Here is a 10688-nt window from a genome sequence, read left to right on the forward strand (position 1 = left end):
AGCTTCTCTGTTCATACTTTTATAACGAGTGACAACAAGTTTCTGTAAAAGTAAAAAGAAAGAGCAACGTGTTCCCACAAAAAGATCAAAAATTGATTTAGGCAAGACGACTTTGTCTGTGACGTCCAACTCAGACACAAGCAACTCACAGTGCTTTACAGACATTAAATTACATTAAAATGACTTTTAAAAGACATTAAAAACAAATAGGAAGACGTCAAGAAACAAGTTAGAAAAATAAGCTAAAATAGAATAAACCATACGTAAACTGTTTTCTCATCTTAAAGGGTAACTCCACCAGTTTTCCTCATTAATTGTGTTTACAGGTCAGAGGAAGCTGCATTTCTGAGAAATCACCTCCAGTGATGTCACTCAGTGGCTAAGTTGCATTGTGGGTATTGTAGTCTCCAGGTGATGAAAAGGAAGAAGAATGCATGAAATAAATACTTACTTTGTTATATTTATTGTTATGCAGCAAAATTCCTTTAATGTGAAAACATACTTGGTAATAAACAGATTTCTGACGTGAAATGAAACAGAAAATTGATAGTTCAGTGTGTTTTATTATGAAAACAAACATAGAAATGGAAGAAAGCATCAGCACGGTGCAAAAACGCATAAATAAGCAAAAATAAAACAAATATTAATCTTAAAAAATGAATTTTTTTGTTTTTTACAAAATGACTTTAGGGAAACCAAACAGCCCTCAGTGTGACGTGGAAAGAAAAACAATACAGTAAAAAAACTTGACATTCAGAATATCAAAAGATAAATTACAAGTGAAAACAACACGTTCAGCGATGAACTGTGAACTTTTAATTACAGCAACATAAAATAAAATGTGTGTGCAGAGTCTCTGCATTGTCCCTTTATGTTTGTTGACCCGTAAACCAATCAGTGCTCGACATATTTCCTTGCAGCCAATAGGAGCGCTGCGTTGGACAGTACAGTACATGCAGACAATAAAACAAGGCACGAAGGCGTCAATTAATCTTTAACGACCTAAAATACACTTAAATCTAACACAATAAACAGACGCAGGGTTAAAAAACAAACACAAACAAGCTGTTACCAGGGAAATATATTAACTTAAAAAATGTTTGGAAGCAGAGGACTTTCAAAATAGTTGCCTTCAGAATAAAAGCAGGAATTTTAGCTGATAACATACTTAAAAAAACTAATATAAACAAATAAAAAAGAAGAAAATATGATGTTATTCAGTTCCTGTTTGTACAAATACTTCATCCGGTCACATTTTTTTACCTTTAATAATCCCTGATTATTTTATTATAAAGACTTTCACTTCAATAGTTCATGTACAGTTTACTGAACAGCACATAGGGGTTTACACGAGTCATTTCCCGGCGACTCACCCAGAATTCAGAACTTTTCCAGGATCACGTCTTTGATTTTCTCGAAGAAATTTATGGAAAAACTATTAAATCATGAGAACTCCCAAAATCCTGAACCACATGAATGTTTGTGCTGTTTAAATGATCCTTCGTTTGTGTTCTCAGCCTCACCAACGTCCTATTTTTCTCTGGACTGGATTGAAATTTGTCCTGAAACATCCAAGAAACCCTAAAGATCATTTCATCACACAATATTTGTTGCTGGATGCTGAATTAATAACAACAATATAAAGTATAAAGTTTGAGAACCTCTGTTGTAAATGATCTTTTGGGTTTTTTGGATGTTTCAGGACAAACTTCGACCCGATCCGGAGAAAAATGAGACGTTAGTGAGGCTGAGAATACACAAACAATCAATCAATAACACGATGAGTTCAAAATATCGTAACTTAAAAAGTATTTGGGAGGCAGCTACAGGACTTCACAGGGTCCAGTGGGTTGAATAGAAGTTTTCACCTGAAGTTTAATTTACGGCCCTCACGTCTCTGAATATGCCACAAGATGTCCTGATACAAAGTGCTATGACTCGAGTTTATTCTTTTTTCATGACAGGATCACACGTGATGCTTTAGTTTCTCATCGCCTCACTTGGTTTACTCGTCCCCGGTCGTCTACACCAGTTGTCCCAGCAGGAAGGAGAAGGACGCTCCCACTGCCAGACCCAGCACGAGGAAGAAGGTCATGAGAGTGCCGACCGTCTCGCAGTCTTTATGTCTCACCAACCTGACGGACAGAAACACACGAGGTCACACAAGACGCTACAGTTACTGACCAAAACCAGTGAAACCACCAAGTGTTGGACGGATGAAACACTGAGAGACAAACTCAAAATCTAATCAGTCTAAACATCACTTAATAAGCTAAATGGGACCGACAGGAATTCATTTATTCATCAGTTTTGATGGCATTTCTGCTGAAGACTCACTGTGGAGCGTAGGCCATGCAGAGGCTCGCCAGGTACCCGTTGGAGAAGGAGAACAGGGCCATGATGGAGACGAAGGCACAGTCGTGTCTGAAGGGGCGGGGGAAGCTGGAGTCGCTGACGTTACACAACATGAGCAGAGGGATGAAGAGCAGACGGGACAACACGGCGGCAGGAAACAGGAGGCTCTCCTTCGAAGGCTGCACAAAACATCAACACCAGCCATTAATAATAATAATAATAAAAACTTGACTTATTCACTTTCTGCAACCTTTTTGTTAAAATTAAGATCAGAATCTAAAATCACTCCGAGGTCTGTGATGTGTCACAACTCTGCCTTTAAAGCGTTTGTGAAAATTCAGTTTTCTGTTTCAGGAATCATTAAAGGTCTAATGTGTGAGAATTTTAGTGGAAAACATTAAAGAAATAAACAACAGTTTCATCAGCATGTGAAGAAATGACAGTTCTGCTGTTGTGACGTCGATTGAAGTTAGCATGCTAACCAGCTAGCCTCATGTGCTAGTTGTGTAAACATGAACAGTCTCCTGGTTAGCGGGCTCCCAGTCCGGACCGCCAGCTGCACGGCTAACTGAGCTAACGGTAGCCACAGTTAGCAGGACAGGTGGCCAACTCTCACGTATTGCACCTTTAATATGTAACGAGGATGTAAATTCTCAGAGCAGGCGGAGAGACTCACCCATTGGCCGAGAGACGGGGCGCTGCGGCCGGCCAAGTCCATGGCGTTGAAAACGATGAAGCAGCAGACGCAGGAGAAAACTTTATCTGTAAGAGACGTGATGAGAGGCGTCCATGAGTCATGATGTGAATATTACTCACCAGACAACACTGATACATCGTGTCAGCGTATGTGTTGTTGATATAGGAAACGATGCTCGGGGGGTTCGGTTCTGTTGTAACTGTTATTGTAGACAATCATACGGAAGCCCTGAGGGACAAGTGAGAACGTTTTTGTTTCTGGTGACACATTTTCTGAGTCTGATCGAGATTATTTTCTCTCCTGTGTTTATGACTTACGAACTGGTGGTTTTTCCAGTTCACACGTCACAAACACAGGAGAGAAAATGGTTTAGATCAGAGCTAGAAAATGGATCACCAGTAGAAAAAAAAATTCTCTCTTGTCCCCCGGGGCTTCAGTATAATTAAACTACAATTAAGTCCGTAATTAAGTGTGTTTGAGTGGTCACAGCAAAAAAAAGGCTGTAAATCCGGCGATATTTCGTTATTGGCCTAAAAAAACCTGCATATCGGTCGGACTCCAGTATTTACACGTCAGAAACTCGTTACTCTGATGTGACATGAACACTGCGGACAATGATGATGATGACGATGACTCACCCCAGGAAGTGTTTTCCTTATAAACAGTCTGCACTCGGACTGTGATCACGGGAAACACTGACAGGGTGACGGCGAACACACACGTCACACACGCAGCCATCAGCCAGATCTGCAGGACACACAGGAAGCATCACGATCAATACACACTCACGTTTTCAATACCTGCACTGAAATGAGCCCGAGAGCAGCAGGTCCACAGAACACAAGCAAACACATTGTGTCGTTCAGATGCTAAATGGCACTATGATCCTGAGTTTATTTTTAAAAACAGGAAAAATGTCCTGCAGATGAAAAGTGGTTCACCTTTTTGAAGACGGCCAGGACGGACAAACGCTCCTGACTCTCCTCTGGGTCTCTGACGAACGTCCCGTTGGCCTCGAGCTCTTTATCGTTGTTGTTTGAGACTTTTTTGTCTTTAAAAGGAAAGAAAGTAAAATGTATTAGTGACCTAAACTGACCCGACCTTAACCTGAAGTAAAGGTCCAGTCTGCAGGAGTTAGAGGCAGAAATAGAAAACGATGTTCACGTTATGTTCTCAGTGGTGTAAAATCACCTGAAAGTAAGAATCGTGTGACCAAACAATTACAAAGAAAGAAGTTCATGTAGAACATTTGCCAAATTTACGCAAAGACTCAGATATCGAAGAATTTGAGAGACAGCGTTTCACAAAGTTTATAAAGTTTCTCCTAACTCAACAACTCACTAAATTGAGACATTTTTAAAGGGAGTCTGGGGACTTTCTCACAGAATGTGCTCACATGTGGACCAGACCACCTCTGAATGTGGTCTGAGTGACCGGATCACCACTAGATGCCACTAAATCCCCCACACTGGACCTTTACAGCAGGCTGCAGCTCAAGAGTACTTCAGTAAATCATTAGCCTGAAACTATGACCAGCTAAAACACTGAGGAAATGTTAGCATGTTGCTAAATGAGACTCTGTAGGAACCCACCTGTGGTGCTGAGGAGCTCCTGCGACGTCTCCACTTGATCAGTTTGACTTCTGTTCAGGTAAAAACGAGCAAATTCCTGCAGAGGAGAGTCGACGCTGTCAGAAGATCATAGAGACTATTTTTCTTGTTAAATATAATATTATAAATAACTGATCGGTCTGAACTTCAGCCCTGACATGTTTCCTGCCTCTCACAGAGCACACACACACACACACACACACACACACACACACACACACACACACACACACACACACACACACAAACAAAGTCTTTAAATTCAGTTTACTAAAAAATATCCATCAATCTTTGGCCTCAAAATATTTGTGATACTACAGCGGCTGAGCCTGAATTAAAAGTCAAAGTAAATGTGAATGATTCATTGTGATGTGGTTCAGGATCACAGATGAATGTTGATTTGTGTTCAGTGTGTGTGTGTGTGTGTGTGTGTGTGTGTGTGACAGTGTGTTGTGTGTCTGCTCACCAGGTGTGGCAGCAGCAGGTAACACAGCAGCGTCCCCAGAGTGGCCACACACGGTGTGATGAAGTATCCCAACGCCTCCGACGTGTTGTTTTCTTTTCTGTTACCTGCAGAAGAGACGTTCAGCCTGTTCACACACGAGTACGGCCAGAACATCTGACGACTGATGATTTCACCACTGTAGTTGTGTTGTTGTTGTTGTTGTTGTTGTTGTCGTGTCACTTACTTAAGATGGAGATGAGCATCGCGAGTGCAGCGAAGATCCCGGCCAGACCCTGACCGCTCATGAACAGAGTGCTGTAACGAGGAGGAAACAGGCCGACCACGCCGAACAGACTGCCCTGCAGCACGGCACTGAACACTGCACACACACACACACACACACACACACACACACACAGACACACACACAGATTTTAAACATCATAATTGTTGTTACAATCAAATGAGGACTTTATGTAAGTTTGTCTGGCTGTGGTTCATTTTCTGTAACTGGTGGACTGTGTGAAAAAAATGGTTTCAACTCCAACAAGGGTCACGACGAAGACTCGACGTCGGAGAGATGATGTGTGACGACGTGTCTGAACTCACTGTTGATGAACCAGATGGTCGCCATGGTGACGGAGAAGAAGGTGTCCGGCAGCATTTGGACCTGAACCAGAGCCGCCGTGAGGGAGAAGAGGAGGAAGATGCCGATCAGGCTGAAGGCCACACGGAGACGCTCCCTCACCCTGCAGAGACCGATCGTCATAATCATCATCACCATCATCATCATCATCATCATCTTCAACATCAACATCATCATCATCATCATCTTCGTCGTCATCATCACAGCACTGTGTGACAGGGACAGTAACTCACCACTGATACAGGAAGGAGTTGAGCAGGGAGAAGAGCAGCAGGGGCAGCTGGGAAAGCAAGGCCATCCAGCTGTCATAGTTGTAGTCTTTAGTTGGACCTCCTGATGTCCCGTTGGAGGAGTTAGTTGGAACTGTGAGCCGACCGTTGAAATACTTTAACAGAGAAGAAGAAAAGAAGAAGAAGAAAACATAATGAGTGACTTCAGACACAATCCAAACTGTTTGAGTCACCAGAGGAGACGTGGTGCTGCACTTCTACACATTAAGAGACAGAAGGAGGAGAAGAAAAGAGGAAGGAGGAGAAGAAGGAAGAGATGATGAAGAAGAAGAAGAAGAAGGAGAAGAAGAAGAAGGAAGAGATGATGAAGAAGAAGAAGAAGAAGAAGAAGGAGGAGAAGGAGAAGAAGATGAAGAAGGAAGAGATGAAGAAGGAAGAGATGAAGAAGAAGAAGGAGGAGGAGGAGGAGAAGAAGAAGAAAAGAGGAAGAAGAAGATGGAGGAGAAGCAGAAGAAGAGGGAGGAGGAGAAGAAGAAAAGAGGAAGAAGATGGAGGAGGAGAAGAAGAAGAGGGAGGAGGAGGAGGTGTGGGAGGAGGAGGAGGAGGTGTGGGAGGAGTGAGACCTGGGAGGCCGTCATGAAGAAGTTCCAGGGCAGCAGTGTTCCCAGCCCGAGCACAAAGATGATGATGGCGACGACCTGACCGCTGAGGAAACAAAACACTTTCCATCAGCTGATCAGCTTTCATTTGATCATTTTATATTAAAAACTGTTAAACACATCGAACTCACCGGTCGGCAGGTGGACTCTGTTTCTTCTCGTTCCACATCCTGTAGCTTCTGACGCCTTTCTGCACGAGAAAGAGAAACTTTAAATCAATAGTCTGACTAAATTAAAGCTACGAGCTCTTCAGTTGTTCAGCAGGACGCTGCAACTCTGTTTTACTGTGAAGCTCCAGAGATGTTTTGTGGACGACGAGACTTCACCTGACTTTCATCAGCATGGAGGGAGGAGATGATGGCTGAGCCTGACTTTATATCATCAGGAGGAGATGATGGCTGAGCCTGACTTTATATCATCAGGAGGAGGTGATGGCTGAGCCTGACTTTAAATCATCAGGAGGAGGTGATGGCTGAGCCTGACTTTATATCATCAGGAGGAGGTGATGGCTGAGCCTGACTTTATATCATCAGGAGGAGATGATGGCTGAGCCTGACTTAATATCATCAGGAGGAGATGATGGCTGAGCCTGACTTTATATCATCAGGAGGAGATGATGGCTGAGCCTGACTTTATATCATCAGGAGGAGATGATGACTGAGCCTGACTTAATATCATCAGGAGGAGGTGATGGCTGAGCCTGACTTTATATCATCAGGAGGAGATGATGGCTGAGCCTGACTTTATATCATCAGGAGGAGGTGATGGCTGAGCCTGACTTTATATCATCAGGAGGAGATGATGGCTGAGCCTGACTTTATATCATCAGGAGGAGATGATGGCTGAGCCTGACTTTATATCATCAGGAGGAGACGATGGCTGAGCCTGACTTAATATCATCAGGAGGAGATGATGGCTGAGCCTGACTTTATATCATCAGGAGGAGATGATGGCTGAGCCTGACTTTATATCATCAGGAGGAGATGATGGCTGAGCCTGACTTTATATCATCAGGAGGAGATGATGGCTGAGCCTGACTTTATATCATCAGGAGGAGGTGATGACTGAGCCTGACTTTATATCATCAGGAGGAGACGATGGCTGAGCCTGACTTTATATCATCAGGAGGAGACGATGGCTGAGTTTAAGGGCTTTGAGGACTTTACATAAGTAAACACTTGCTGATTCTCCACTTTTAACCACATGTGGCGTTTAGCATGAATTTACTTTTTAAAAAGAATAAATGCTTCTTTCTGACTTTGACACTGATCATTTAGTGTCTTTACATAACTGAAACTAAATCCTCCTTAATAAATATGTATTCTGTAAAGTGTGAACAGTGACACACCTTCAAGTCCCAAAACATTCATCTGTACGTTGTGTTCAGTTACTGTCATCACAGTGAAATTGGGCACGTTGTGACTCATCCTGTTGCATCATCACCATCACGTACAGTAATCCCCCACGTGGGGCCTCATGAGTCCACGTTGCCGGATGTGTCCCGAACTCTTTTTGTTTAAATAAGCAAATCATTTAGTTTTTGGGAGCGGGCTCACAGGTTCTGGTTGGACTCATTTTTGTGTCGCCCCTCCTTTCCTGTCATTAACATCACAGAGCTCTGAGAGCTCACATCTGTTCATACACATGTTTTATTATAACTATCTGACACTGAACGTTCCCACCACATAAAAACATCATGCGACCCTACACAGTCAGCAGCGATGGAATGTAACTAAGTACATTTACTCAAGTACTGAACTTAAGTACAACTTTGAGGAGCTTTACTTCATTTTTTTTTCTGCCTTGCACTTCCACTCCACAAAAGTATATATATATATATAAAGTACAATATTTGCCTCCAAAATGGAGGCAAATATTGTACTTTTTACTCCACTACATGTATTTGATTACATTAGTTACTGGTTACTTTTTAGATTACATGTTACATCAGAGCCAAAGTAGCACATCAGATAAAAAAAAAACACTGATTCAGATAATCAGAGAAATGCTGAGTATCAGATCTGATAGTATACGATATGAAAACACATCTACAAATATGTAGTTTACTTTTACTTGTTCTTACCAAAGTCATATTTAAACACAATATCTTAACTTTTACTCAAGAATGACTTTTGTACACTTTTACAACACTGCTTAGTACATTTACTCAAGTATTGTACTTAAGTACAAGTTTGAGGTACTTGTACTTTACTTGAGTATTTCTATATTTTCCAACTTTACACTTCGCTACATTTCACAGACAAAAACTGTAGCTGTTACTTCACCACATCTATTTGATAACATTAGTTACTAGTTACTTTGTAGATTACATTATGCATCGGAGCCAAAGTAGCACATTTTAAAATGATTTTGTTTTCAGCTATAGAAAATCAATAAAATGCTGAATATCTGATCCAGACTCAGTCTACAGCATAAACATCATATAAATACATCTATAATGTACTTTTACTTGTACTTTTGATATTTAAGTACATTCAATATCAGATACTTAAATACTTTTACTCAAGTACTATTCACTTTAACCAAAGTCATATTTTAACATGATATCTTTACTTTTACTCAAGTATGACTTTTGGATACTCATTAAAATACTCTTAAATGTATCGTTAGTGATAAATACATAATAATACCATATTAATAAAACATATTAGGATACTAAATACAATATTTGTTGGTTATAGTGAAATAATAAATGTTTAATTAACGCGCCTTCATCCGTTATTGGCGCGTTTCATAGATAAGAGTCAACACGTGTAATAGTGTGATAAACCCATTCAGAACTCCATATGAAAAACACAAAAGTTAGGCAGACGGAACTCACCTGAGAGCCGGAGCAGGTGTGATGCGGGTCGGACAGATGGACCGGGTCTGATCAGAAAAAAGCGGCAAACAACTTTTTAAGTAACATGAAACGTCTCACAACGCGCCTTCTCTGACTTCCGCCTTCCTCACTGTCTTCAAGCCAACACGTGTGGCGAGACTCAACGTGACACACCATTCAGAACTCCATATGAAAAACTTTAAATTTAGTTAAAAAAGATGAAAACAAGGCTCAGCTCACCTGAGGCTCGGAGCGGGCTCACGCGGGTCGGACAGGTGGACCGGTACTGTTTGAATGAATGAAAAAGGCGGGCGCGCGAACTACTGTAGGGGATGGGCACGAGCACGTTTTTTTCCGGAACGTCTCATTATCGGCAAATACATCGCTTCGTCATCACTACAGGACACGCCCACTGTTTACGTCACAACACAGTCTGAAGTTTAGGATCAGATGTGTGTGTGTGTGTGTGTGTGTGTGTGTGTGTGTGTGTGTGTGTGTGTGTGTGTGTGAGAGAGAGAGAGAGAGAGAGAGGGAGAACGAGAAAAACCAGCTGGAGCAAAAAGCTTCATACTTTCACAATAAAACCAGTTTATGCAGCACGTTGACTCAGCTTTGTGTCTCGTCAGCAAATATTTAACAAAACAGTGAGAAGATGTTTGTGTTTGTCACAGGTACCATTTGTAAGAAAAGTAGATTTTTGATCATCATGTTTTTTGGTGTTATTGTTATTATCAGGAACTTGTAACAGCTGACTGAGCAGACTTTGCATGTGCTGAAATGTAAACAAATATAGTTTCACAGGAACATGGAGAAGACAGTCTCTGTAAATATGGCCCCATAGAGCGCTGCAGGGGCGACTCTAATCCTGGAAATCAGGTGACATTTTTGCGCTTCCAGTGTCGAGAATCAAGTTTTTTGATTGGGTTTTGGGTCAAATGCCTGAAATAATGTCTGTGGTTACCACACGTTTAAGAGATTTTCATTTTTTTTCTCTATGACAACAAATACATCAGTAAATATCCCACGTTTGATTTAAAAACAGTTTAAAAAACAGTCTAAATGAGACTACAGAGGTTGTCGGGGACATTAAACGTCCTCACAGCGAACACGGAGACTCATCTACTCACTAGTCCGTCTTTACAGGCCACTTTAGTTACACACTGTTCTGACTCTGACTTTACAACTCGTACATTGATCAGTTTAC

The 10688-nt window shown here is 41.5% G+C and overlaps 1 protein-coding gene across 2 annotated transcripts; it reads right to left on the reverse strand.

The window, feature by feature from the left end:
* Positions 1–361: 361 nt before the first annotated feature.
* LOC140994719 (equilibrative nucleoside transporter 2-like) lies at positions 362–9839 on the reverse strand. 2 transcript variants are annotated; one of them, XR_012178744.1, is made up of 14 exons: positions 9485–9638; positions 6774–6832; positions 6607–6688; positions 5987–6138; positions 5717–5856; positions 5352–5486; positions 5129–5232; positions 4645–4720; positions 3994–4103; positions 3691–3799; positions 3032–3117; positions 2338–2534; positions 1963–2135; positions 362–446 (listed from the first exon to the last, which is right to left on the reverse strand). XR_012178744.1 is itself a non-coding variant. In XM_073464491.1 (14 exons), the coding sequence occupies exons 3-14, from the start codon at positions 6809–6811 to the stop codon at positions 2024–2026; spliced, it is 1341 nt and encodes a 446-aa protein (XP_073320592.1). In that variant the 5' UTR covers positions 6812–6832; positions 9485–9531; positions 9725–9839; the 3' UTR covers positions 544–2023. The 2 variants fall into 2 exon arrangements, 1 of the variants encoding a protein (XP_073320592.1); XM_073464491.1 differs by lacking the exon at positions 362–446 and adding an exon at positions 9725–9839 and having other exon boundaries at positions 544–2135; positions 9485–9531.
* Between the last annotated feature and the right edge of the window lie 849 nt (positions 9840–10688).

Source organism: Pagrus major, chromosome 1 (genome assembly GCF_040436345.1).
Source record: "Pagrus major chromosome 1, Pma_NU_1.0".
Taxonomy (NCBI): domain Eukaryota; kingdom Metazoa; phylum Chordata; class Actinopteri; order Spariformes; family Sparidae; genus Pagrus; species Pagrus major.

What these genes read in the sequence shown, in the direction of transcription:
- LOC140994719 (XM_073464491.1), bottom strand. Translation starts at nt 6,811, where the DNA reads ATGTGGAACGAGAAGAAACAGAGTCCACCTGCCGACCG. An exon ending in GATGCTCATCTCCATCTTAA is followed by an intron (nt 5,233 to 5,351) that starts GTAAGTGACACG and finishes TCTCTTCTGCAG; the next exon opens with GTAACAGAAAAGAAAACAAC. An exon ending in TGCATGGCCTACGCTCCACA is followed by an intron (nt 2,136 to 2,337) that starts GTGAGTCTTCAG and finishes TCTGTCCGTCAG; the next exon opens with GTTGGTGAGACATAAAGACT.